This window comes from Ictalurus punctatus, chromosome 25, assembly GCF_001660625.3.
Source record: "Ictalurus punctatus breed USDA103 chromosome 25, Coco_2.0, whole genome shotgun sequence".
Classification (NCBI taxonomy): Eukaryota; Metazoa; Chordata; class Actinopteri; order Siluriformes; family Ictaluridae; genus Ictalurus; species Ictalurus punctatus.
This window is the reverse complement of record NC_030440.2, coordinates 7,550,264-7,577,090: the sequence shown is the minus strand read 5'-3', so window position 1 is coordinate 7,577,090 and position 26,827 is coordinate 7,550,264. Positions and strand designations below refer to the sequence as shown.

Here is a 26,827-nt window from a genome sequence, read left to right as displayed (position 1 = left end):
TGTGGGCTGGCCCCTGAGGGGCACCAGCTCATAGATTCTGGTCTCACAACTGAGGTGGTAGAGACCATGTTAAACGCTAGAGCACCATCCACAAGGAAATTATATGCGCTCAAGTGGCGGCTTTTGTCTTGTGGTGTGAGGAACGTCAGCTAGACCCAGTGAACTGCGCAATAGCTGCAGTCCTGGAGTTCTTACAAGAACGTTTCTCAGCAGGGTGGCTCCTTCTACAGTCAGGGTTACTTGGCCGCCGTTTCGGCCAGCCATGCCCCTGTTGATGGAGCCTCTGTGGGGCAACATCCTCTAACTTCGAGGTTCATGCATGGTGAGGCCCATCTGCAGTCCATGCATACCTTCCTGGGACCTTGCTGTGGTCTTGGAAGGTCTGTCAGGGGCCCCATTTGAGCCCTTAGAGTCAGCCTCTGAGAAGCTTCTGACTCTAAAATTAGCTCTTTTACTGGCCCTGACATCTCTCAAGCGAGTGGGAGGTCTACAAGCTCTCTCTGTTGCCCTTTCCTGCCTTGACTTTACCCCTGGATTAGCCAAGGCCTTCCTGTATCCTAGGCCGGATTATATTCCTAAAGTGCCTACATCGGCTGTGGGCTTTCTGCCCTCCTCTGTTCCTCACACCGGAACAAGAGAGGATGCACCTGCTGTGTCCAGTAAGGGCTCTTTGTACTTACGTCCACCGCTCCGGCCAATGGCGTAAGTCGGAGCAGCTACTGGTCTGCTTTGGCAGCAACAGGAAAAGTGATGCTGTGTCAAAGCAGCGCATCTCTACTAGATAGTGGAAGCAATCTCTAGGGCTTACGACACGCGGTCTCGCCACGCCTCTGGGCATAAGAGCTCATTCCACTAGGGTGGTCGCCTCCTCGAAGGCTTTGTCCAAAGGGGTATCCTTGCAGGATGTGTGTGTGGCTGCAGGGCGGTCTACGCCACACACAGTCATTCGTTATTACAGCCTGGATATTCATTCCACCCCGGGCCCGGGTGTCTTGCAGTGACCCTCGGGCTTGGGTATTTTTGAACACGCCGTACCCTCGGTATGACGGAGTGGGTATTCCCATTCCCATACTGTTATGCTAAATGCAACGTCGAAGATCCCTTTGAAAGGGAACGTCGGGGTTACGCATGTAACCCTGTTCCCTGAGAAGGGAACGAGACATTGCATAGCACTGTCATACCAGGGCAGGCCTGTGAATTGCGTCTTCGCTTCAGATAATAGAGGCTGGCGGCGTGGTTCACAGGTGCCATATATATATATCATGCGACGTGCTTAATTGCCACGTCACCTAATCATGGCAGGCCTTTAAGTAGAGGCATGATTTTACACAAACTTCAGATACCGGTCACGCGCACAAGGCGTTCCCATACTGTTATGCTAAATGCAACGTCTCTTTCCCTTCTCAGGGAACAGGGTTAACCCCGACGTTTTTGTGTAGGTTTTTTATGTTTTATTACAGGTTGCCTACATTTGGCAGTTAAATTCTTTTATTTTTCTTAAGAAAAATAGTCTATGACTCTTTCTATCTCTTTCTATCTCAACTCTATCTCTAACTTTTAATGGCCTCTGCAAGCCACTGTAACCATTCACATTAGCTAATCGTTGACTCGCTGATCAGGATTTCACATGTGAATATGTCAACACGGAAGCATCCAGTCATCTCAGACTTCTCAGTCAGTCTCTCCAGGATTTTGCGATCGCAGAGGTGAATGCAAAGTCAAGGAAACGGCAGTATTCTGAAGAGCTTTTCAAAATTACCGCAGATTTAGGCCAAGACGTGTCATGTGACGTCATCACAACATTCATCCAGCAAAAGCCCTCTTCAGTTCACGTGCATGGAACATGAGTACAGCTAAAAGTTATCATTTACCAACGAACATCCCTGCGAAAGAGCATGCAAAACAATTTCATGCCATTGCAATTTTTCCAATTGAAGTAGTTTTCTGCAAAAAAGCACAAAAAACTCTGTGAAAAACTGTACGTCCTGTATCAGTCCAGTATATTCAGTTCACAGATATGTCTGAAGAACTAGAGTAGACTGTCTGGAATTATCATGATTAGTAAATATGGTATATGTCGTCTTGTCTTGAGCCTTGTTCATAAGTGCTATATATTAGAAACTCTACCAGACACATGTTCAAATACAGAGATGGATGAGGAGTTGGGCAAAATAGAGAAATCAGGGGGCAAGGGGAAGAGAGACTGTTAGAGAAGAGAAAAAAAAACCAAGAGAGAAGAGAAGGGACATTCTTCTGTCTTGCACAGCAGGGCTGAGTGAAAACACAGAGCCTATCAATCGTTCCCATTTAGTTCTAGCCCCATCAGTTTCTCCACATGGAGAGGGCCTCGACACAGCATCATAATAAAATGGGTGAACTGTCACACAGTGCCTTAATGTCTAGGCCAAGGAACACAGCGCTCTCTTGTATGGTGCTGAATGGCGCCCATTGTTGTTGCTACAGCAGTATTAGTGTTAAACAAGAAATGGTCATTATTCTGCTTCCAGTAGTTACTGCTGAAATTGCAATAGGCACAGCATTTTTAAACACATGGTGAAATTGATGAAACAATGCATATAAATACCCCGCATATGGATCAATGTCTGCTGACCCTTTGGTCTGATAACTTTCTCAGACGTACTGTGCAAATGCCAAGGAACTGTTATTGATTTTTTTTTTTTTTTTAAATAAATGCTAACAATACTTTTAATATTTTCATAATCTACCATGCTTAAAATCTGATTACTTTACCACTCAGAATAAAATTTTCATGTGAGGATCACAACACTCCTGGGCCTCTTTGTTCACGTCATGTACTGTAAAGGACTCAGGGTTAAAGTTCCACTGGTAAGAGAGGCTGTGGTTTCCGTTCACAAATCCCACTGGATCAAAATTCCCTTGTCCAAAACAAACAGATTGCGTTTCCAGTCTACGGCATAGAGACTGTTAATGCTGTTGAGATGAGTCATCGTCTCGTGTGGCTCTCCACAAATCGTGTAATATACCAATGATATTGCCTTGTTAAGTCATGTGCATACAGAGAACCATTGTGGAGCTAATATTAAATCATAATTAAAATATCCATCTTTGATGCAGGACAGTATTTCGATGCTGTCATGTGGTGTAAGGGTAGGCTCTCATTTTACTGCTAATATAAAGGCCTTATTACAGAAAGTAGTACATTTCAGACAGGATAAGTTTACCTAACAATGTCTGTTATGTAACATGTAGTGATTGATTTGCACAGGATAAACAATCTGAATATCCAGTTTCTCCCCAATGTGTGCAAGAACATCACACAAAAAGTTAAAGATGGCTTTGGCTGAATACGCGTTGTGATGATGCCACATGAAACGTCTTTTGGCCCAAATCTGCGGTAATTTAGAAAAATTGCAAGCTCCTCTAAATATTGTGGCGTTTGCTCTATTTGCCTTCATCTGTGCGATGGTAAAATCCTGGTGGTACTGTTATGGGGAATAAAACACTTTGAGACGTGCTTTACATGTCATCAGGCCACATATTACCATTCATTCCTCCGAAAAAGTAGCTTCATCTGTCAATTCAGGAGAGGGTACAGGGGTTAAAAAACCCCTTCTCTTAAGCACGCTGTTAGGCAATAGCTAGAATATTAGCTCATGAAAACAGCAATGGCTTCTGTCAGCAACAAGCAAAACTGGAAGAGTCCCAAAAATTTTGGAGGTCTGGTGCAAGAGAGCACTCCGGCTTCATTGTAATTACAACATTGACGACCAGTGAGTGATGGACCAAAATGTTACAGTGTGCTGAATGTGCTAAACATAAGTACAAACATAAGTACAATACACTGGTGCTAACCACACACATGTCCGATATCTCCATTTTGTCTCAGGCTTTGAAATTACATAAAAACACAACCAGGTACACACGTACAGTAAACTCTGGGGTTTTACAGAGAGCAACAAGAATTTTAAGGACTAGCTAACAGCAGAATCCGAAATAAAAAATCCCTGTGCTTCAGACACGTCGCATCACATTAATTAGCCATGTTTCATTTTGTTACTATATAATGCACAGGTTTTGTTTTGGTATATGCCGCCAAGAGTCCAAATGGATCACACAGAGACTATACAAACACTTATTACTAAGTCACCTGACAGCTCCAGGGTACTGGGTTACTACCTGTGTGGAGTTTCGTGTTCTCCCTGGTGTTTGCTTGGGTTGCCATCCAGGGTGAATTCCCCTGCCTTGCGCTTACTGTTGTGGGGGTTGATGTCGGATCCACCGTGACCCTGACCAGGATAAAGTGGGTATCGTTACACCTCATACACATAACACATAGGTAGGCTTTACTAGTTCTAGGAACCTAACAATTTACCTAAAACCCCCAGGAGCGTTGCTTCTCTGATGAGTCCTTTCCAACAATTGTCTACATGAGTCTCCCCATACTAATGAAAACTCTTTTCTCACAGGTTTGGGCGAATTAATCTGGATACTCTGGGTTCCCCACCTCTGCATGTAAAACACATCCAGTCCAAACAGTCCTTGATTTGTTCTTTAACTATTCAGAACAACCCCTGGCATGGGTTGGCTGATGATTTAACCTCTTGAGCACAAAGCATAAATTCAGAATAAATCAAAGTTTGATGTTTGTGAGTTTGCCAATATGGAAAGTCATTTCCCATCTATATATATATATATATATATATATACACACACATATATAGTCAGTTTGTAATGTGAAGACAAGCAGTGTTATAAAAGTGTGCAGGATATAAATCGTACTTAAAGCCTGAAAAGTTCTTGCGCCACTGTTAAATGCTGTCTTTGCTCTATCGCTTGACCTTGATAAACAAGCTCTTGTATGATGTAGTACAGTGTGTTACAGTCTGTTGTGGCAACTGTGACACGCTGATATTTTCTTCCAGCGCCACGCTTAGATCAGCATCATACCATACACTGGGTTTCATCATACCATACAATTGTTATGCCTTGCTTCATTTACATGAATACTGCATCAATACAGTATTGACAGATTGATGATAAACATGACAATTTTAATAAAAAATATACCTCAAAGCAAAATGACTTGGAACCCACTTACATACTGCAACATGTCTAAGCTCACTGAAGACAGGTACTGAGTGGTGTTTTTCAAAAACTGTTGTTACATACTGTGTAGCCAGATTGCAGAAATGAACATTTACAAATCGAACGTGAAGAACATCAGCACACTCGTTCCGGCTGTGCGTCTGTGTACAGTCAAAAGGCACAGGTTTGCAAACAAAACAAAACAACTGCCAAATAGAAAAACTAATTATCACTAATTTCGCATTCGTTTCTATTTCCAAGAAACATCCCCTTATAGTTGCCTTCTACAGTCCCTTGTTCACATTGGTGAAGTGTGTTTGTAAGCAAAGGCAGTACACGGCTAATCAAAAGCTTTGCCTTGTTATGGTTTGAGTACAGCTTCACAGTCATGATTTGATTAATATGCATAATTAGCAGCGATTGTGCTCTCAGTTGACCTGGGTTTCGCTCTCAGGCAGTTTAATCAACTGTACTAAAATACAACATCCCTAAAGACTCTGTCGGTTATTAAACAGAAAATAGATTTCCATATACATATTGGAAGAGCGTAGAGTGTTGTTACTTTTTACTCCGAGTTTCTACACCGGTATGGATGCTTGTGTTCATTCAAACAGCGTGAAATACTGTGTTCCTTACAAGTGAAGGAAAGAAATACAGCAGAACAGCTGAACAAAAATTTGGATCACCCTGTGCATGCATATTGCATGATTATTGAACCCCAGTGATGACTGTCGTGACTGTCTGCCACAGACGAGGAAGAAATGGAATTCTTTACTACATTTTAAATAAGATTAAATAAAATGATCACTTCAAGAGTGATGATCAAGAAGGCGTCTGCATTTGAGTCTAGTAATCGTGTTATCAAGTGCATGTATACCTTCTAAAATCATTCATTTGTAACTGGGCACAAATATACCAGGACAGAGGAAAAAAGAAAAAAAAAAAGCTTGTCTCTGTCATTGGTGCAATTTTTAATCAGAAGAAATCCCCAAAACAATATTTGCCAGTAAATTCCAGACGATATGTTAGCTGCCAAGCTGCATCAAGAAATACATAACGAGATGGAGTTAAGTAAATAAAATAAAATAGCTCAATAAAATAGCTATTTGGTTTCAAAAGTAGTGATGTTATCATAATTCTAATGAAAAGTAATAGTAAAACTGATCACATTCTTTTTTAAAAATTATTCAGAAAACTCCACCCTAAAACACATATGATGCCAAAATACGATGCCAGTATATTGAAATATTTGTGATGTGTTTAGCTAGGGCTAATTTGTTGATTGGTGCTGTATTTTCAGTATTCCGTCAGAAGTTAGTAGTTGTTATGCTCAGCCATAAGGGATCCAGCACAGGTTTCACTGTCAGCACCTAAAAACAACAGAGCAAGAGCTTCTTTTCTTAGTGACCATTTTCCATTGACATTCAATTTCACACTAATGAGAAATCCAACACAGAAGTAGTTGAAACTGGACTTAAAGTCCCGTAATTCAATTCAGATATACAATACCGTTATGCCAAGTTATAGAGTGCTGCACGAATGAGTCCTAAAACCAGGAAATGAGTTAGCATTTTAGAACTTCCGGTCCCATCGTCCCGAAGTCAATGGGATTTTTGAATGGGTTTTTGGGTTAAATGCCTGAAATAAGGTCTATGGTTAACACAAGCTCAAGATATTTTCATGTCTTATTCTACAGCATAAAATACATCAGTTATTCGTGATTTTTTAAAAGCTTCTACATGTCTTGAAAAAGGCATTGCTAACAAGTGGCTTAATGGGACTACAGAGGTTGTCGGGGACATTAAACGTCATCACGCCAAACAGGAAAAACACATCTACTACAGCTTCATTCAGTTTATACTTGCGCTCTAGCAAACTCTTCCAACTTGTAGATTTCTCAATTTATAGTATTTTCCAATTGTAGTGTTTTTTTTAAAACAAAGATTGAAAGAGTTGTCGTAATCTAAAGTGTCCCGCCTTGTGCCCCATGCTCCTTGGGATAGGCTTCAGGTTCCCCACGACCCTGTAGGATAAGTGGTATAGACAATGGATGGATGGATGGAATTGTCATAAGCTTATCGGTGGTGACGTTGAAGTCATGCGAACAAGGTGTAGTTTGTTTATAGCCAAACTTTAGCTTTTTACATCTGACGATTGTATTTAGGCTTCAAAATTCATAAAAGTTGTGTTCATTTGTGAAGATTATCTTGATGAACAAAAAGTGTAAGAATCATAAACTTTTGTTGGTCACAGAGCTTATTTTCTGCAATAATTCAAAAGACAATTGAAAAATCATTTTGGCTTTTTGTCGAGGGAACTAGCGTGATGCTAACTTCCGGGTTGGCCTAGAAAAAGACGTCATCCCTGCACCACTCTATTTAGCTTGGCTTGCCAAAAGATTTGGCTTGGCAAGTTAGAGATCTACAAGAACTATGAGATGACAAGCATGATGGCACTGACAGTAGTATTAGCATGAAGATTAAAAACTGCAACAAAAAAAAAACAACAGTTTTTGGAATTTGCTAAATATTCCATACTCACATTGTATATTTCATACACTTAAAGAAAAAAAACATTTTCTTTAAGTGTAAAATATATTTAGTATACAGTATATGCAATAATCAGTGGTCACTACCTGATTTATACACATTATAGTGGTTGATACTGTACTGGAATGTCAGGGATTTTCCCACTTACACTAATAGCACTGTTCAAAGCTTTTTATCTATTGTGCTATCCTCTGACTGGGTTGGTCAGCTAAAGAAGCCATGGTGGCTCTTTAAGCGTACTCGTATTACACAGAGCCACATTGTACGAGGCCTGGAGACTTATCCACACTCCGAATCACATTACACAACATGTGTGGACGTTTTTGGCTGGAGGGGGATGATTGGAACAACACCACGCGTCTCTCTCTAAGCTGTGGAGTAAAACGGCAGGCCCCATGACGAGAGGCAGCTGACCGGATGGAACAGCTGAGAGCCCCTCTACCACCCCCAGATAACCACAAGATTTTTCCTCCCTCTTTCTTCCTCTCCGTCTTTATCCTTTTCCTGCCTCACTGACAGGCAAGAAACAGTGAAGGGGGACCCAAGAGAGGAAGATAGTGTGTGTCAACAGTCTACTCCTTATTTAGTCAGACTGTCTCAGGAGGCGAGCAGTGCTCCTATAGGGAGCCGTCAGGAACAGCTGATACACTGCAACAGAGACTCAGTTACAAAGCATGTCTAAATGAAACGCTGCTTGAGTTTTACCTAAACACCCCTCCCCCCCAAACTCTTTACCAGTCTTTTCAGCTACAGCTGCAGTCCTTCGGTCCTTCTCCAAGAAATTGATAACCTCCAAAGTGCAGGAGTGCCCGAGAAGCAGAGTTCAGCACTTCCTCACTGCCTCAGTGCTGTTCAGCATGCTGTTGCCTGCAGTATTTGGGATCGAACTCTTGTCTGCATTAGTACAGGAGGCTAAATTTAGCAGCAAGATTAGTAGTCGTGCCAGTAGGTATAAGACACGACTGAGTTGATCTGAATTTCTGAAGTGCTCTATAGCCTCACGCAGCACATAGTCACACATCAATTATGTCTCTAATTTTTCAAGATTATACCACATGCTGCCAAGGGATACAATAATGCTTGACATAATGACATGATCTGCAGGGAAGTTTCATTTCACTGCTGTGTCTCACCAGCCCTGTGGAGCTTTTAGCATTTCAGCTCGTTACTACTGCACATTAGGGGGGAATATTTAAATTACTGTATTGCCTTTTACAGGCATTGAGATAGAGTCAATACCCAGAGTGAAACCTCTAGGGAACATGGAGACAGCATAGTGTGTAGTTAAAAAGACAGGAAAGTTCTCAGCTGACACAATTGTTTCTTTGTTTGTTGACAGAAAAGGCAAAAAAAAAAAGAAAAGGGGAAAAAAGGGAGGGAAAAAAAAAGCATGGATGTGTCTGGTCATTTTCCTCTTAATTGTAGCAAAACAACTGCCCTCTTATCCCTTCATCACCCACAAGGATGTATATTGTTTACACACACACACACACACACAATGCCCTTCCATATAACACTTTTAAAACTAAACATCTTCAGCTATCAACAGCGGTCTCATCCCAAGTCCAGCCCATTTCCAGCCTCTACAGCTGGCTAAACGGTCAATTCTGAGAAGATAACATGTTTCATCAACAGTGGTTTTGGTTTACTTTAAACATTTCGGAAAACACTTGGCATTACTGTCAGAAAAATGTTCTATCACTCCCTCCCTAACCAAACTATCCTCAGTTATGAAAGCAGATCAGAGTGAAAGGATTAAAGAGTTTTCTCTAAAGCGGATCAGAGTTAACAGTGTCGAATAACAATTCTATTCATTTGGAATTCAAGAAAGACAAAGAAGTTGTCATTATAGCTCCAGGTATTATTCACGGCTCTCGTTTTTGCTACAGTGTAAATTACAACAATTTCAGAAGCAGTCTCTTATTAGTTCATTGTTAGTTCTGTTGACATTCCCAAAAAGGCTGTATGATTCTAGCATATGTACAGCATGTTAAACAAGAAACTGTCTAGCTATTATTAGCTGTTATTAGCTGTTATTAGCTATTATTAGCTGTTATTAGCTATTATTAACTATTATTAGCTGTTATTAGCTGTTATTAGCTATTATTAACTATTATTAGCTGTTATTAGCTGTTATTAGCTATTATTAGCTAGGTTGCAGCCACTCTCTCGTGTTTAAATCGCCCTCCTGAGTAAACCTGCAGTATCTACCTGGCTGACTTGCTGTTGCAGATACTCAGCTTAACTCTGTCTTAAGCAACTTTGTCATTAACACACACTTACTAGGAAAATATCGTTTTTGTGGTCCATGACATTAACGTTAAATGATTGATTGTTTTGTGTTTTTTTTTGTCCTTGCACACCATTTGTCTTCAGTGTGCAAATCCAAAATGACGAAACATGGTGCGTTGCGGTGCAGTGGAAGCTACTGTATATTGTCAAAGAGCCAAGAGAGTGCTCAGCACACACCCTTGTTTCTTTACTGACAGCATAAGCATAAAAAGCATGGTGTGTTTGGCTGTTTTCTTCTTAGTCATGGCAACACAACTGTCCTATTATTCCCTCATCACCCACCAGGATGTATACTGTTTCTACACCACTTGTCTTCAATGTGCAAGTACAAAGTGATGAGACAGAGAAGATCACCTGTGCATTTAAATCGTAGATGACGTGATTTTTAATAAAAAATAGATGCACTTAAGAAGCAAAAGCAATCTATTCAACAGTGTAACCAGTAGGCACTGGCGGCTCCTCCACAGGGCCAGGTGGGGCACAGCCCAACCATATAAGCCTTTCAACACATCTTAATCTTCATAAAGTCCTCATTCCTCCATAGATTTTAAGTGTCCAGTGAAAATATAAGTCAATATTCCATTGATTTGGTCACCTTTATAGATGTTGCATAATTGTGGGGCAGCACACTCACTGCCCCTTTTTAGAGCCGTAGAGAGCCATATTTTCAAGAATGGGAACTACAGTAATGACTTACAGGGGCTTACTGGGGCAAGATTCACTCGTTCTATGAAAGTGTTGTTTGTGAGTGGAGGAGGAGCAGCAGCCAGGACAGTTACTGATGTTAGCTTTTCTATATCCGTCTAGCACATGGTGACAATGAAGACAGGAACCACATCTGCTCTATCAAACACAGCTAAATTATTCTTTAAAAGTCCATTTGATAGTAGGTTATCAAAATGAACAGTCTTTTTCGTCCACAGTTTTCGGTCCTTCCCCTGATTGAGAAAGGATGTGATTAGCATGTTTAATCTACACTATTATCTAGCAATTTCACTAACTAGCTAGGATGTGAATGTGTCTTTGGAGTGCAATTATTAGCAATCAGAGACTATGAAGCACCAGTTGCACCACGGTTAGCCGAGATTGAAAAATGCGCTCATCGAAAAGATCGACGAGATAAACGAGGCAAATTAAATCAATGAGGTATCAGTGTTATATCAGACACTTTTACTTTGATCAACTAAGGGAATTGTACTGTTTGGCTTTTTCTTAGCCTGTTCCTCAGAGCTTGGGGAGCTGGCATTTAGACCCGACTACGTCCTTCTGTTCTGTCACTGAAAACTGGTGTATGTCATTTGTTCATGTAAGACTCAACTGCCTATTACAGGGTTACTCAAAAATAATAATATTTTTTAGCCAGTAGCCCATACAGTGAGGGAAAAAAGTATTTGATCCCCTGCTGATTTTGTACGTTTGCCCACTGACAAAGAAATGATCAGTCTATAATTTTAATGGTATATAAGTATTTGACCCCCTCTCAATCAGAAAGATTTCTGGCTCCCAGGTGTCTCTTATACAGGTAACGAGCTGAGATTAGGAGCACACTCTTAAAGGGAGTGCTCCTAATCTCAGTTTGTTACCTGTATAAAAGACACCTGTCCACAGAAGCAATCAATCAATCAGATTCCAAACTCTCCACCATGGCCAAGACCAAAGAGCTCACCAAGGATGTCAGGGACAAGATTGTAGACCTACACAAGTCTGGAATGGGCTACAAGACCATTGCCAAGCAGCTTGGTGAGAAGGTGACAACAGTTGGTGCGATTATTCGCAAATGGAAGAAACACAAAAGAACTGTCAATCTCCCTCGGCCTGGGGCTCCTTGCAAAATCTCACCTCATGGAGTTGCAATGATTATGAGAACAGTGAGGAATCAGCCCAGAACTACATGGGAGGATCTTGTCAATGATCTCAATGCAGCTGGGACCATAGTCACCAAGAAAACAATTGGTAACACACTACGCCGTGAAGGACTGAAATCCTGCAGTGCCCGCAAGGTCCCCCTGCTCAAGAAAGCACATATACATGCCCGTCTGAAGTTTGCCAATGAACATCTGAATGACTCAGAGGAAAACTGGGTGAAAGTGTTGAGGTCAGATGAGACCAAAATGGAGCTCTTTGGCATCAACTCAACTCGCCGTGTTTGGAGGAGGAAGAATGCTGCCTATGACCCCAAGAACACCATCCCCACCGTCAAACATGGAGGTGGAAACATTATGCTTTGGGGGTGTTTCTCTGCTAAGGGGACAGGACAACTTCACCGCATCAAAGGGACGATGGACGGGGCCATGTATCGTCAAATCTTGGGTGAGAACCTCCTTCCTTCAGCCAGGGCATTGAAAATGGGTCGTGGATGGGTATTTCAGCATGACAATGACCCAAAACACACGGCCAAGGCAACAAAGGAGTGGCTCAAGAAGAAGCACATTAAGGTCCTGGAGTGGCCTAGCCAGTCTCCAGACCTTAATCCCATAGAAAATCTGCGGAGGGAGCTGAAGGTTTGAGTTGCCAAACGTCAGCCCCGAAACCTTAATGACTTGGAGAAGATCTGCAAAGAGGAGTGGGACAAAATCCCCCCTGAGATGTGCGCAAACCTGGTGGCCAACTACAAGAAACGTCTGACCTCTGTGATTGCCAACAAGGGTTTTGCCACCAAGTACTAAGTCATGTTTTGCAGAGGGGTCAAATACTTATTTCCCTCATTAAAATGCAAATCAATTTATAACATTTTTGACATGCGTTTTTCTGGATTGTTTTGTTGTTATTCTGTCTCTCACTGTTCAAATAAATCTACCATTAAAATTATAGAATGATCATTTCTTTGTCAGTGGGCAAACGTACAAAATCAGCAGGGGATCAAATACTTTTTTCCCTCACTGTAGCTTCAGTCTCAACGTGAAATAGTTTGAGATAGGGCCAGACGGTTATTCGAAAAGTAATCGAAACCGAAATTCAGAACCTCTACCTGACGTAATTTGCTCTTGTCGGTTATTTTGTTTTTTAAAATCCTGTCATTACTTTCACCTTAAAAACATACTACCACGTGTGTAGCCACGTGACTCCGCCCCATCCAGTCAGCGGCATGGAAGCAACATGGAGGTGAACTCTAACACTGAGTCAACTGAGCAACAGGAGCAGCTTATACCAAAGAAAAACGCAGTGTCCCTCGTTTGGACGCATTTTGGCTTCAGTAAAGACAACACCGAACAAAATCACTTCAAATGTAAACATTGCAGAAAAACCGTTTCAGCGACCAAACGTAATACCACCAATCTGTTTCAACACTCGGAGCACAATCACGTAACCGAATATGAACAATGCATTGCTTAAAAAAAAGAGAGACTAACAAACTGCCCAGAAACAAGAGCCTCCAAAAAGCAGGTGTCAATAACACAAGCATTTAAAAAATGCTACACAATATGAAAAGGATTCAAGAAAATGGAAAGAAATAACTGATGCCATTTGTTACTACATCGCGAATGATATGGGTCATTTGCAACAGTGGTTTTAAACACCTCGTTAAAACTCGACAGAAGATACACTGTGCCATCGCAACCATATTTTACCCAAACTGCGCTGGCTAACATGTAAAAAAACAAGTCATAAAAAGATAGCTGCTGAACTGAAGGCTGCACTTTGCAGCTACATCTGATCTCTGCTCAAGTAGGACGATTGTTTATATATTATAATAGTTTGTGTTTCCTTCAATTATTTTAAAACCATAAAGATAAGAAATGCACGCTTTCATTAGAAAAAAATATCCCACCTTTAATAGTTGACCATATTTACAGTACAAACTTTGTCAGTAAACTATGTGGGCAGAAAAAATAAAAATAAATAAATAATCGTTCATTAATCGTAATGGAGGGAAAATGTTCAATTAATCGAGGTTGAGATTTTAGGTCATATCGTCCAGCCGTAGTTTGAGGCTATGTTATTTAATGTCGTTCTGCCCCACATAAATCTATGGTCACAAGCTTCTGCTGTCAGTTGGATGTATTCAGTAGTCTCCACAAAAACATAACCTCATGCTAGAACACACATGCTTGTCGAAGAATACTATGAAGCTACTCCAAGTTGGCACAGCAACAAAAACAATTGGTTTTGTTGTTCCCCTTATTAAAAAAAAAAACCCTACAGGAATCCTGCAGGAATACCATGAGATATCCTACAGGACTTTCAGCTCATTTTCCTGTAGAAATCCCGGAAGATGAGCAGGTCTATTTAAAACACACACTTACTGTGCAACTATTCTGCACGACATGACGTGTGTTTGTATCCTGTATGATACATCGAGGGGAAACATGACGGTCGGCGACAGTTGAATTTGTGCGTTCGAATACCTGTGTGACTACGGTGCCAAAGAGTGACGTCATCTCAGTGAATCGAATGTTTTCTCGAAAAAGATTCGTTTACTGGCATCTTTTTTTTATGCGTTGTGAATGACTCACTGAATCATTGACTCAACCGAGTCCTTCATGACTAAAGTATTTTATTTCTGCAGGAGGTTTGCAGCAGGATTTTTCCCTTGTGCATTTTTCTGTTGCTCTGAAGGCTTCATTTTAAAACCTATAGGACTATCCTGCACGGTTTGTCAGTGTGTCCTGCAGCATTTCATTATTCCTACAAGATACCAGCAGACATCCTGCCGAAAAATGAAAATCCTGCAGGATTCCTGTAGCGTTTATTTATTTATTTATTTTTTGTAAGGGCGAGGTTTTTTAATATTCACATTCATATATTCATTTCTTTACATTTATTCATTCATTCATTCAAGAGGTAGGTCTTCAGTTTACCCAGTATGGGTAAAATACCCATGTATTTTATTTGCAATTCCTAAATATAGATGAACTCATCATTATCATGTGGCTTCTTTTACAGTAAATGTTACAGTATCTGGCAGACAGCACTTGTTGGGGTTGTACGATACAGCTGGGCAGGTAAGTCACAAGTCATTACATCATTTACACGAATCACTTGTGTAGCACGGTGCATGAAAACATATAAAGTATTCTCAAAGCCCAGAATTTCACTGATAACGTATACAGTATGTTCAGACCTAAGGAAGGGCATATTTTGTTAGACATGCAAAAGACATTTGGACAGTTTTGACATGCTGATAAATAACCTTAGCTGTTTCTCTAATTGATCACTCTGGGCTGGTTCCCTTCATTGTCTAACTGTTATTGGTGGTTTTATTGCTTTGTATCAAATAACTCAATATCTCCAATGTAAGTTAGCTTCTTCAGATGGCTTATAATAGGGAACACATGAGAAAGGCGCACACAATATTATGCAGCCTACATCCATCTGGAAGAGAGGGAAGCTGTCAGGTGTTATCGACTCAAACAGCTGTGTGCTTGTTGGCTACAGTCTGCAAATACCGTAATGGGAGACCTAATACAACAAGCAGCACATATTCACTGGATATGATGATAGCAGGAACAAAAATGCTGATTAAGTATTAATTCTACAAATGAGGTCCAAGCTGGGATCTACAGGCAGGCAAGAAATTAAAAGCAACAGGTATAATGTAGCGGGGGAAAAAAAACAATGTCTTATTAAGTTGTTTCTCTACGACAACCTATCAAAACACCTTTGCGTAGATTTAACACATCTCTATAACGGTACTGGAGGGATGAATATCATTTTTTCAAAAGACATTCCCTGACTTGGTGTTTGGATGATACACTTGGTGCACACATCACGTTTTTTCCGTCAGTGGTTTCCATCCTGAGCTCCAAAATCCAAACATATCTCTACCATATTTCTGTACAAACAATTGAAATGCTTTTATTCATAGAGCTGCTGTTATTTATATAGCCCGTGATGTTTGTGCACTATGTACAGGGCAGCATATACACTCAGTCAGCACTTTATTAGGAACATCTGTACACCTACTCATTCATGCAGTTATCTAATCAGCCAATTAAAATAAGACATATAAAGTGAGCGGCAGTTCTGCGGACGAAAATGCCTTGGTCATGGGAAATGGCCAGACCGGTTCGAGCTGACAGAAAAGCTACAATAACTCAGATATCCACTCTGTACAATTGTGGTGAGCAGAAAAGCCTCTCAGAATGCACATGTCGAACCTTGAGGCGGATTGGCTACAACAGCAGAAGACTGTGAAGAAGAAGAAGAGTGTTTTCTTGGCACACTTTGGGCCTGTTAATACCAATCATCGCTTGAATGCCTCAGCCTATTTGACCATGTGCATCCCTTCAATTTACCCATCTTCTAATGGTTACTTCCAGCATGATAATTCACCATAAATGGGGGGTTAGGTGGGTAGGGGTATAGACCATGCTGGTAAAGACCATGCCCATCTGTGTACGAAATCGGATATGAATATCTGACCATTTTAAGGACTAAACAGATACAGATAAAGCCAGTGCATTACACCCCTAATATACATGTATGATTTTCATACTCCTTAACCCTTGTACCTTGTGGATGGGACAGACCGCTCCCATCAACATAGAAATGTTTCATCATAGGACAAAAGAGATCAGTCAGAATAACTTTGTATTGATTTGCAGTGTCTCTAAAGGGGACAAGTGAACCCAAAGCATGCCAGCAAAATTCTCTTCACAGCATAACAGAGCTAGCATTTTTTCCTTAATCACCCGCCTGTAGCTCTTGTTCAAAGTTTATTTCCACATGGTATTATTAATCGTCACAAGACATTATATGGTTTCTCATATGAAAGAATATCACACAATTGGACCACTGTTTGGAGTTTGAAGACACTGGCTAATTAGGTTTTCCTAATAAAGTGAACGTACATCCATGTAACTAACTTCACTGCAGTAGAAATAACAGAAACCGATCACAATCATGTGGCAGCAGTGCAATGCAAACAATCATGCAGATACAGGTCAAGAGCTTCAGTTAATGTTCACCTTACCTCTGACTTTGATTGTGACATGGATGTTGGTGTCAGAGCTCATCTGGTTTGAGTATTTCAGAGACTGCGGATCTCCTGGGACATAACAGCCTCTAGAGTTTACATAGAATGGTGCGAGAGAAAAACATCGAGTGAGTGAGAGTTCTGTGGATGGAAAACTTATTGATGAGAGGTCAGATGAAAACATCCAGATTGGTTTGACCTGCCAGGAAGGATATGGTCATTCATATAATCACTCTTTATAGAATCGTGGTGAGCAGAAAAGCATCTCAGCATGCACAAAACATCGAACCTTGAGGTGGATGAGCTACAATAGAAGAAGACCACATCAGGTTCCACCCCTGTCAGCCAAGAACAGGAATCTGAGTCTGTCATGGGCACAGACTTAAGCCCTGTTCACACCAACATGATTTTCACAGCATGAAAATCAGTCCGTTTAACGCCCCAGTGGCTGTCAATGGGAGTGTTTTCACATCCAGGTGTAAAACGTGTGGCGTCAAAGCAGCAATTTTTTTTAACATCGTGGGGTTCTGGGTTTTTTTTTACGGAGCGCATCAAAAACTGGCCAACCAATGAGATTTGTGCTTTCGTAAACACGCTCGGAGCCGCTGAAGTTCGACCTGATGGCGCTCAAATTCAAGACTGTCTTACCGACGAAAAAGAAGATTCCAGCACCCACCATTTTACTGAGTGCATAAGTGACACACCCGAAATAAAATGCTCACTGCTAATAAATCCTTCTGCCTACACACATAAACAAGGTGTCATCTGAAAGCACCAGATTCAAAGTTACACACTTAATACTATAAATACGTGTATTTATTATGTTGTGACAATTTTTTGACCACACTGAAATGCAAGCATATATTCTAAGTGATCCATTTAATTCTTTCAGTGTTGCTTTCTACACTAAATAGCAATGTTTGTTTCTTTGTCTCTTCCCTGCAAATGATAATCCGCTGATTGATAGTCCATTGTATTTATTTTGCACCTGGCATATATATGCATATAAGTATTCTCGACCTCTTATTCAAATAACTAAGTGTCCCATTATTGTGTCGTTATATTATCATATTAACCACGAAAAAGACTATTCATAGTCAACAATTTGCAGGAACATTAACATTTTTGGGCACAACAATAGTTTCCTTATACCCACCCCCTCCCAAAAAAGAAGATAAAAAATAATAATAATAATCTGGATCTTCCCATAAGCATGTGAATGCTATTGCTGTGACTTTGATATAATTCAAATTATTACTAATGTAAAAACAGTATATTGTTTAAAATGAGAACTTTAAGGATTTAGCTTTAAAGAAGTATTTGTTGCAGTGGCCAAATCCCCAAATACCTTGCATTTGCAAGTTCGCAAAAAGTGTGTGAACGGCTCAAAGACATAAATACTGTCTCTCTTATTCTTTCTCAGTGATAAGCGGGTGTCAGAAACAGAAAGTTGTGCAGCGCCACCTTGTGTTCCAGGGTAATTCTGCTTTGCAATAAGCGCCATCTACTGTTAGGGAGTGATATTTACACTCTCATTCAGCAGGGCGCTCGTGTTTAACGCCTGGGTGTGAACACAAAAACACACACTGCGAAAACCGTCCTGGTGTGAACAGGGCTTTACCCAAAATGGACAGTTGAAGATTGTTATTTTTCTAATCACCTGTTATTTTTCATGGTTTTGGATGACATGAGTGTGCCCTGACATGGTTTTCTGCTGTTGTAGCCAGTCTACCTCAAGGTTTGATGTGTTGTGCGTTCTGAGATGCTTTTCTGCTCACCATGATTGGCTGATTAGAGAACTACATTAATTTGCAGGTGTACAGGTGTTCCTAATAAAGTAGATAGTGAGTGTATATATGCATTGAACCGGGTTTATGTGCAAGCCAAATCTTGTCCTATCCAAAACTAGGAGATTTTAAATATCAAACTTGATTTAAAACTCAACTGGGTGTAATACCATTTAACATCTGTAGCATGTAGTCATAGAAACCAAACATTCCCACAGTTCATTAAGCAGTTCTCATGCAGCTAATATCTGTGGTGAGGGAGCAGACAACAGTCAGGCCCCGTCTGCTGTGCAGACACACTGATTTTCCTCCATGTGCTCTGCTGCACTGAGTAAACGAGGATTGTGTTTTTCACTAAAGAGCATCTACATGCTGGGCTTTTCTCTGATAATGGTCACTTACTCTGAGATCAATTGCACTTGAGCAGTGAAGGGTCTGACTCTCATCATGAAAAACTAGTATTAGCACAGTTCTCTCATGTTGCCATGTAAAATAAATTTTAAAAGAAAGTGTTGCAAACATGTTTGTGTATTTAGATTTAGAGATTTGCATACACCCCGGCCACTATATTAGGAACACCTTTTACATCTGATCATTCATGCAGTAACCCAATCAACCAAACATGTGGCTACAGCACAGTGTATAAAATCATGCAGATACAGGTCAAGAGCTTCAGTTAATGCTCAAATCAAACATCCAAATGGGGAAAATATGTGATCTTGGTGATTTTGACCTTGACACGATTGCTGGTGCCAAAAGGGTTGGTTTGAGCATTTCAGAAACTGCTGATCTTCTGGGATTTTCACACACGGCAGTCTCGAGTTTAAACAGAATGGTGCGAAAAACAAAGAGAAAACATCCAGTGAGCAGCAGTTCTACAGATTGGTGATGAGAGAGGTCAGAGGAGAATGGCCAAACTGGTTTATGCTGACTGGAAGGCTACTAAAATAACCACTTTTTACAAGTATCGTGAGCAGAAAAGCAGAACACACCGAACCCTGAGGTGGATTGACTAAAACCGCAGAAAACCACATTGAGTTCCAGCCAAGAACAGGAATCTGGGGAAACAGTGGCCACAGGTGCGCTGAAACTGGGCAAGATTGGCAAAATGTTGCCTGGTCTGTTTCCAGTCTTCATCTGTCCATTTTCAGTTCAGTTTCCGGTGGGTTGTCAACTCATACGTTGCCAGGTTTCAGCAAAAATCACCAACAAAGTGTTTCTTCTTTTTCTAAGTTTTTGTGTGTGGGGAAAATAAATAAATAAAATCGTATTTCTGTTACATGTCGGGTCTAGACAAAATACGTAATCAGAATACAAGGATATAAAAGTTTTGAGCACTAAAGAGATATACCCCTAATCTGCATGATTTTATGCATCGCATTTCTTCCACATGATTGGCTGGTTGGATAATTGCATCATATTTAAGTTGCCAGTGTGTACATATAGAGAGAATCTAGCATAGCCAAAGGTTTAGGAAAAGGAATTTTCTAATTGTACAATGCATTGTGTAGAATATATTTCATTTTCACCTTTCTCCTGTACTGTAAGGTTTTTCAACAGTAGACATGCTTTGAATGAAAAATGGATTTCACTTCTTGTCATCTCCTGTTTGATCGTCTGTCGTTACAGGAAGACTACAACCAGCTGCGGCCCCTTTCCTACCCCAACACTGACGTGTTCCTAATCTGCTTCTCCGTGGTGAACCCGGCCTCATATTACAATGTGCAGGAGGAGTGGGTTCCCGAGCTCAAGTCCTGCATGCCTCATGTGCCATACATCCTCATAGGCACACAGGTGAGTACCACGTATGCGATTTTCTTTTACAATTTTGTATATACCATGTATATATTTATATTTAGTATGACCTCACTGGAAAGCTTCACTGTGTGCATCACTCCGCTCGTCTGTGTTCGCCATATAAAATTCCACTTCTTAGTTCGAAACGGTTATTACAGCGGTCTTAACGACGTCATCAGCGTACATGGTAAATGTTATATTTCAGGAATATAACTTTTGATTAAATTGTCAAAGCTCATCAGGTGAAGAGGAAAAGGAAGAAGGGACGCCAGATGTGGGCTCGTGCCACATAATATTGATATGTGGGGGGGAATGTACAGTCATGTGAAAAAATAAGTACACCCCATGGAAATTGGCTTTTTTGATATATTTGGACAAGCAAACATTTGGTCCTCTTTGAAACAGCGCCTATTAATAAAGTTGATATACTTGAACAAAACCATGAGGAAAAAAATTCAGTATTATTGCTGTAATACTGAAATCTGGATTTACAGATGCTTTACAGGCCACAATCTGGCCTTGAAATTTCTGTCAGTTACAGATGATCAGTGTGTCTAAAACATAACTGCTGCCTACTAAGGTAAAAGTCTTTCAGTCATGTCCAGATGAAATGTTGGTACAGAATGCGGTCCTGCATATCCCAGAATCCTGTGCATCAGCAGACTGTAAACCTTGATGTGAAAACCGTGACAGAGGGCAGTGTATATGTTATTTACAATTACGATTTTTATTTGTGACTTATAAGGGCTAGCAAATCTTGCCATTTCTTTACAGGTGGCTTCAAAGCTATTTAGGCACTGCATTATTAGACAACTGACTTACCTTTATGTTTTTTCAAATTAAAAATGTTTGCAGTTTAATGGTAGAAAGAATGGTTGCTCTCTGGAGACCATGATATCTGGTTTCATAGAAACAAAAGGGCTCGTTCATGCAAAGAACTAAGAAGCACTGGTGCTCTAAATCAGGGGTCGTCCACTGGCAGACTGATGTCCGAATGCGGACCCATTTCTGCAGTATTTCAGTATTTGAACAGATCGAATCAAACCCTTGAAAAAAAATACTGCAGCAGAAACGATTAACATATGGCGGAAATTGGTCATAATTCAATGACGACCATCTGATGCGATGATATGGTTTGTTTAAAAAAATGTGTAAAGACAGATTTTTAAAAAGCAATTAGACATAGAATTGTGTTTATTACATGCTTCACGTCCGAAATCCATACAATTAAGAACGAGTTGTTTTATATTGACAGCATAAACTCTTTTTTATAGGCTGATTCCTACTATAACGGATTTTCCTATGCCTGTATTTCAACATTTTTCATTTGTGATGTTTGGGTCGTTTTGTTTTGCGTGCTCCAGATTGACTTGCGAGACGATCCAAAGACACTGGCCCGTTTGCTTCAAATGAAGGAGAAACCACTGACATACGAGCAAGGCCTCAAGCTGGCCAGAGAGGTATGAAAATCTCATTCATCTCATCTCCAACATGCCTTGCCGAAGATGCATACCGACAGTCTCTGTCATGTTTGTACATGTTTTTGTGTCGTGTCTGCAGATTGGTGCGCAGTGCTACCTCGAGTGTTCAGCGCTGACCCAGAAGGGACTAAAGACAGTGTTTGACGAGGCCATCCTGACAATCTTCAGCCCCAAGAAACAGAAGAAGTGCTGTATATCATGTAGGAGCTGCTGTACTATTGCATGATCACAGCACCATGAGGCATATCACCCAGTGAACATCAGCAAACATCCCGAAACCAGTCTATTTAAGGCAGGAATGAGACACAGCCAAGTTCCTTCAGTACCCAAAGAGGGGAAATGAGACACAGCCGAGGGCTTTCAGCACCTCCAGCTCTGTGTGTATTCTGCATCACCACTATTGTCATGAAAATGAGAAAATCACACTACAGTTCCGTATTAATCATATTCTGTCCTCCAGGTTTGAGGCTTTTCAGCTGTTTTCTCTGTTCGGTCATTTCCTGGACTCGCACATACACTGACACTAAAAAAACAAGCCATGCTTCACTGAATTGGAGTGGATACAAATGAAAGCAACATGTAGATCTGCTCTGCTTACATTTAACTCCTAAGGTGCAGACTGTGTGATAAAGGAGTTTCCCTTTGGGATATGGAAACTCAAAACTCTCTATATAGATGACTATATTGGTCTTTCTTTAAGCTCAATACAAGTGCCTCAATCAACCGCAAGTCCTTCTTTTTGTGCTCACGCCAAAGACCGTTTGCTTCCTCACCTTAAGCTTTAGTCACGGATGCAGGTCTCGGAATTGCCACAGAGCAATTTCCCCAATTAACAGTGTAACAAAAAAAAGTCTTGTTTTCCAACCATGAGTTATTTGAAGGTTCGTACATCATAAGCTTTTCAAAGGTCCGTGAATCAAACGTTGAAAAATCTATTGTCCGGTAAAGGCTGATTTCCTTGCTTTTGCCTCAGATCAATAACATGCTCTTTTCTGCAGCCGTGGTCTGAGATAGTTAATAAGGGAAATTCTCAGGAGGCTGGCCAAATCATCAAAAGGGAGCGCAGATACAGAACAGGAATGGTAGAAATGGGGATACAACACGGTTTGGTTTCCAAGAGGGCCGTTTAAAACGAATATTTCAATCAACACTTAAACCCAATGGTGCTACGCAGTAAATTGCTCACCCTCCTAAAACACAATTACGCAATTGAAATGTTCTCATACACAAGTATCTCTCTATAGGCTTCCATGAGAGAATCTTTCAGAAACTACTCTTTCCGTAGCAGATGTGCCAATGTCTACAGCTTAACCATAGCATTTTGTTTTATTGCAATGGAAGTACAGGAGCCACCTGAATACCATGCTGTTTTTGTGCCTATTTCTCTCTAATCCCCACCCACTCGCTAACTTTCCCAAGAAACCGTGGAGGATGAAGCTAACATGCTTCGTTTGAGAGACGTGAAAACTAACCTCCACATAACATAACATAGGAGGAAAGTGCCGTCTGCGCTGTTCTGCATACATGCCCTCACAGACGCCCTCTGTTGGCTAATGTCACTGTGACGGACACGGGACAGACAGTAATGCCCATACTTCCCACCCAGAAAGCACGGACAATTATTCCTGCTTACGGATGGCTGTGGCATCATCAGGATTTGATCTCACCTTTTGATCTGTGAATTCATGAGCATCTGTGAAGAAAGTGAGACTGTGGTTTACGGTTGGTTAAATAAATTATAGGAGGTGCTTATTATTAACGTAGTGGACACACAGATTTTTGCTTCGCTGTTTTCTTGGCACACATTTTTATAAAAAGAGCAGCCACCTCATCCACCGAGCTTTTTTTTGATCCAATGGAATTGCTTCTCTCGGCCTGCTTGGATTTTCTTGTTGGCACTTCTGCAATAGCGGTGCTATGAAAATCCTCAGGGCAGAGGAAGCAGATGCTTTTATTGTCTGCACTTTACAATTGTACATACGTCAACACATACAAGACACAAGATGTTACCAAAAGTCCACTCTGTTGTAATCTCCAACAGCAGTCCTATCCTGTTTTACTGCTCCCTTCTGCCAAATCCATCTCCTCATTTGACCTTAACTTGAAGTTCAGACACGTTCTCACATTCACTTATAGCTTTCCAGCATCTGAAATGACACCAAACACACATCTGTACTCAGTGCTGTTTAAATGCACACCTGCACTGGCAATAAAATTCCAATTGCCTTGTTGTACAGTGGTTGCTGTTAAGTGGCACCTCAGGGACTTCTGGATTGAGCCACCTCCTTGTGAAGATGAGGAGAGAGGCCCCGTACACACAGGAAGAATGAGCCTGAATCCACATGCCTTCCATGTAGCAGAGTTAGTTTCTTTTCTTCTGTACAGACACTGTGCCTTACATCATCCTATGCAACAAATTGTATACTGTAATCATACACAGAAGACCAGCATTAGCCCTGGCAACATTAATTATAACTTTATCTGTGTTCTTGTATCCCTTTTTTATTTGGAACGTGGTGAGAAGTTCCTTTTTATTTGTATATGTATTGGTTTGTACATCACACATTAAGACAGCAGTTTTAGTTACTACATCACTCTATCTGATAACTCTGAAACTTAGTGTATAACTGCTTTTCTTCTCAAATATATTTTATAGCTTGTCCAGATCAGGTGTGATTAAAACTTGAGAACAAACTTTCTTTAAGATGCCTTTTACATAATTCTTTTCAGCAGATTATACGGCGCCATGCTGATAGTATATAATCGTAACATGCTATGACAATTTAGACATCATCCATGAGACACTAAGACTTGTAATCACGCACAGTAGTTTATCACTGTTATGACATAGTTGTGCTGTAGCAAGGAGCTGTAAATGTTTAATTTAGATTCCATGATTGGAGTGCCACCTAGCCCTTGTCGATTTAAGTTTTCAAACCATTCAAACATGGGTTAACCCATCTCTGGCAAAAATAATGTTTTTTGTTTGTGTGTTTTTGTGAAATGCATGCTCAACCGGGTTAAGGTCTGGTGATTGATGCGGCCAAATCGAAAACCTTCTACTTTTTTTTTTATCTCTGATAAAGTCCTTTGTTGAGACGGCAGTGTTTCCGGTCATTGTCCGGCTGCATGAAGTTAGATCGGATGCATTTCTCTGTAAATCGGAAGACAATGTTTCTGTAGACTTCTGAATTCATTCTGCTGTCTACCATCATGAAATACATCATCATGAAAGATTAGTGAACCAATTCTAGTAGCAGCCATGCAAGCCCAAGCCACGACACTACCTCCACCATGTTTCACAGATGAGCTTGTATGTTTTGGATCACAAGCGGATCCTTTCTTTCTCCACACTCTGGCCTTTCCATCACTTTGGTAGAGGTTAATATTTGTTCCAGAACCCACCACCAGCAAAAAAAATAGTGGTGGTGTCAATTTTTTCGAGGTTTTTTTTTTTAAACAAGGTTTCTTTACTAACAATGGCTGCATTTTGCATTTCAGTGGTTGAAGAGGATTAAGGGTTTTATTTATTTTTTAGCATATAATTCAAATGCAAAAAATGTGTAAACTAGCATCTGTGATAATAGCATGAAGACATTGTAATGATTAGCTTTTTTTCTGTTTTTTTTACATTTATAATCAACAATTTAGGTAAAAGGATTGTACTATCAAAAATTACATTTATTGAAAATAAAGCAAGAAAATGAGACCACTTACTTTTCTTCTTCCCATGATCTTCAGGAAATGCAGATGATTATGTAACACGAGATATTCCAAATATTTCGTAGGGATGAACATTTTGAGACCTATAAGGTAAATTTTCCATCACCTATAAGAGACGATTCATGGAAAAGAATGATTCAAGCATTAGATATTAAGTGAATTCACACATTAATATAAACAAGATTACTATTTTTGACATATTGTAATTATTATACAAAGGTTCAGTAGTGCAATTCTAGAGGGTTAAGACAGGCAACAACACTGTTCCCTAGAGAGGTTTTATGTTTACATGCTTTTTAAAGATTACTTATCTGAAACATGCACAGAAGTATGAAGGAGAGTGGACTTGTGTTTAAATATATTTTACCTTTACATACATATTTGTAAATGTAATATCAGTAGGACACAAATTGCATCACAAGGGTGGAATAGCTCAGTAACAAAAGGCAGAGTTGATAAACACATACAACTATTAAAAACTAAATTCATATTCAATTTTTATATGTAAAATTGAAACTTATATATGCTATTTTTTGGTATATGCCATCCTGAGGAAGAACGGATTTTTTTTTTTTTTTTTTTAGCCTAGTGCTTAGGAGTACTACATGACCCCAGTAAGATTGTGAAAACAGCAGCATACCACCAAACCTGTACTTCCGAAGTGTGTATTTACTTGCCGAAAGCTCTTAAAGACTTGTGCATTTACATGCATTTCTGAACACTCAATTCTAGCACGACACAGACTATTCGATTTCATTCAAGGAGCTCAATATTTAGCAAATCTTTTAAATTCTGTGCGCTCACTGCCCTCTGCTGGTGTAAAAACTGCTTAAAAAGTGCCAAGTCACAAAGTGCAACATTTCAGTTGTCAGAACTTTCACACCATACACAAAGCAAAGCACTGATGATTTGTAGGACAGTCCGGTGTTCAAAGCATAACTGCTACTAGAGAAAGTCACACAGACATTAATACAAATGTAACTACAGCTTAAAGTAACCTTCTAAAGCTACTTGAGAAAAGCTTTTAGACTTGTTTGTGAGGAAAACTTGAAATAAAACAGATGAAATACATTTTATCACAAAAACAGGTTTATTTAATGTCTCTATTTTTTTTTTAAATAATTAAGATTTATTCTGTTCATCAAACCCCTTCTTTTAAGTTTTAACATAAACATAGCAGGGCCATCCAAAAATAATAATAAAATCACACAAGAT

At 40.2% G+C, this 26,827-nt stretch overlaps 1 protein-coding gene across 1 annotated transcript in view; it reads left to right on the top strand.

Annotated features, from left to right (window-relative positions):
- rhoj (ras homolog family member J) overlaps nucleotides 1-25,596 on the top strand; it is a 33,055-nt gene extending 7,459 nt beyond the window's left edge. The window contains exons 2-5 of the mRNA XM_017456092.3: nucleotides 14,793-14,851; nucleotides 20,241-20,405; nucleotides 21,773-21,868; nucleotides 21,969-25,596. Of these exons, the coding sequence (XP_017311581.1) occupies nucleotides 14,793-14,851; nucleotides 20,241-20,405; nucleotides 21,773-21,868; nucleotides 21,969-22,115 (467 nt within the window). The 3' untranslated portion in view covers nucleotides 22,116-25,596. The remainder of the gene's footprint in view (nucleotides 1-14,792; nucleotides 14,852-20,240; nucleotides 20,406-21,772; nucleotides 21,869-21,968) is intronic.
- Nucleotides 25,597-26,827: the final 1,231 nt, after the last annotated feature.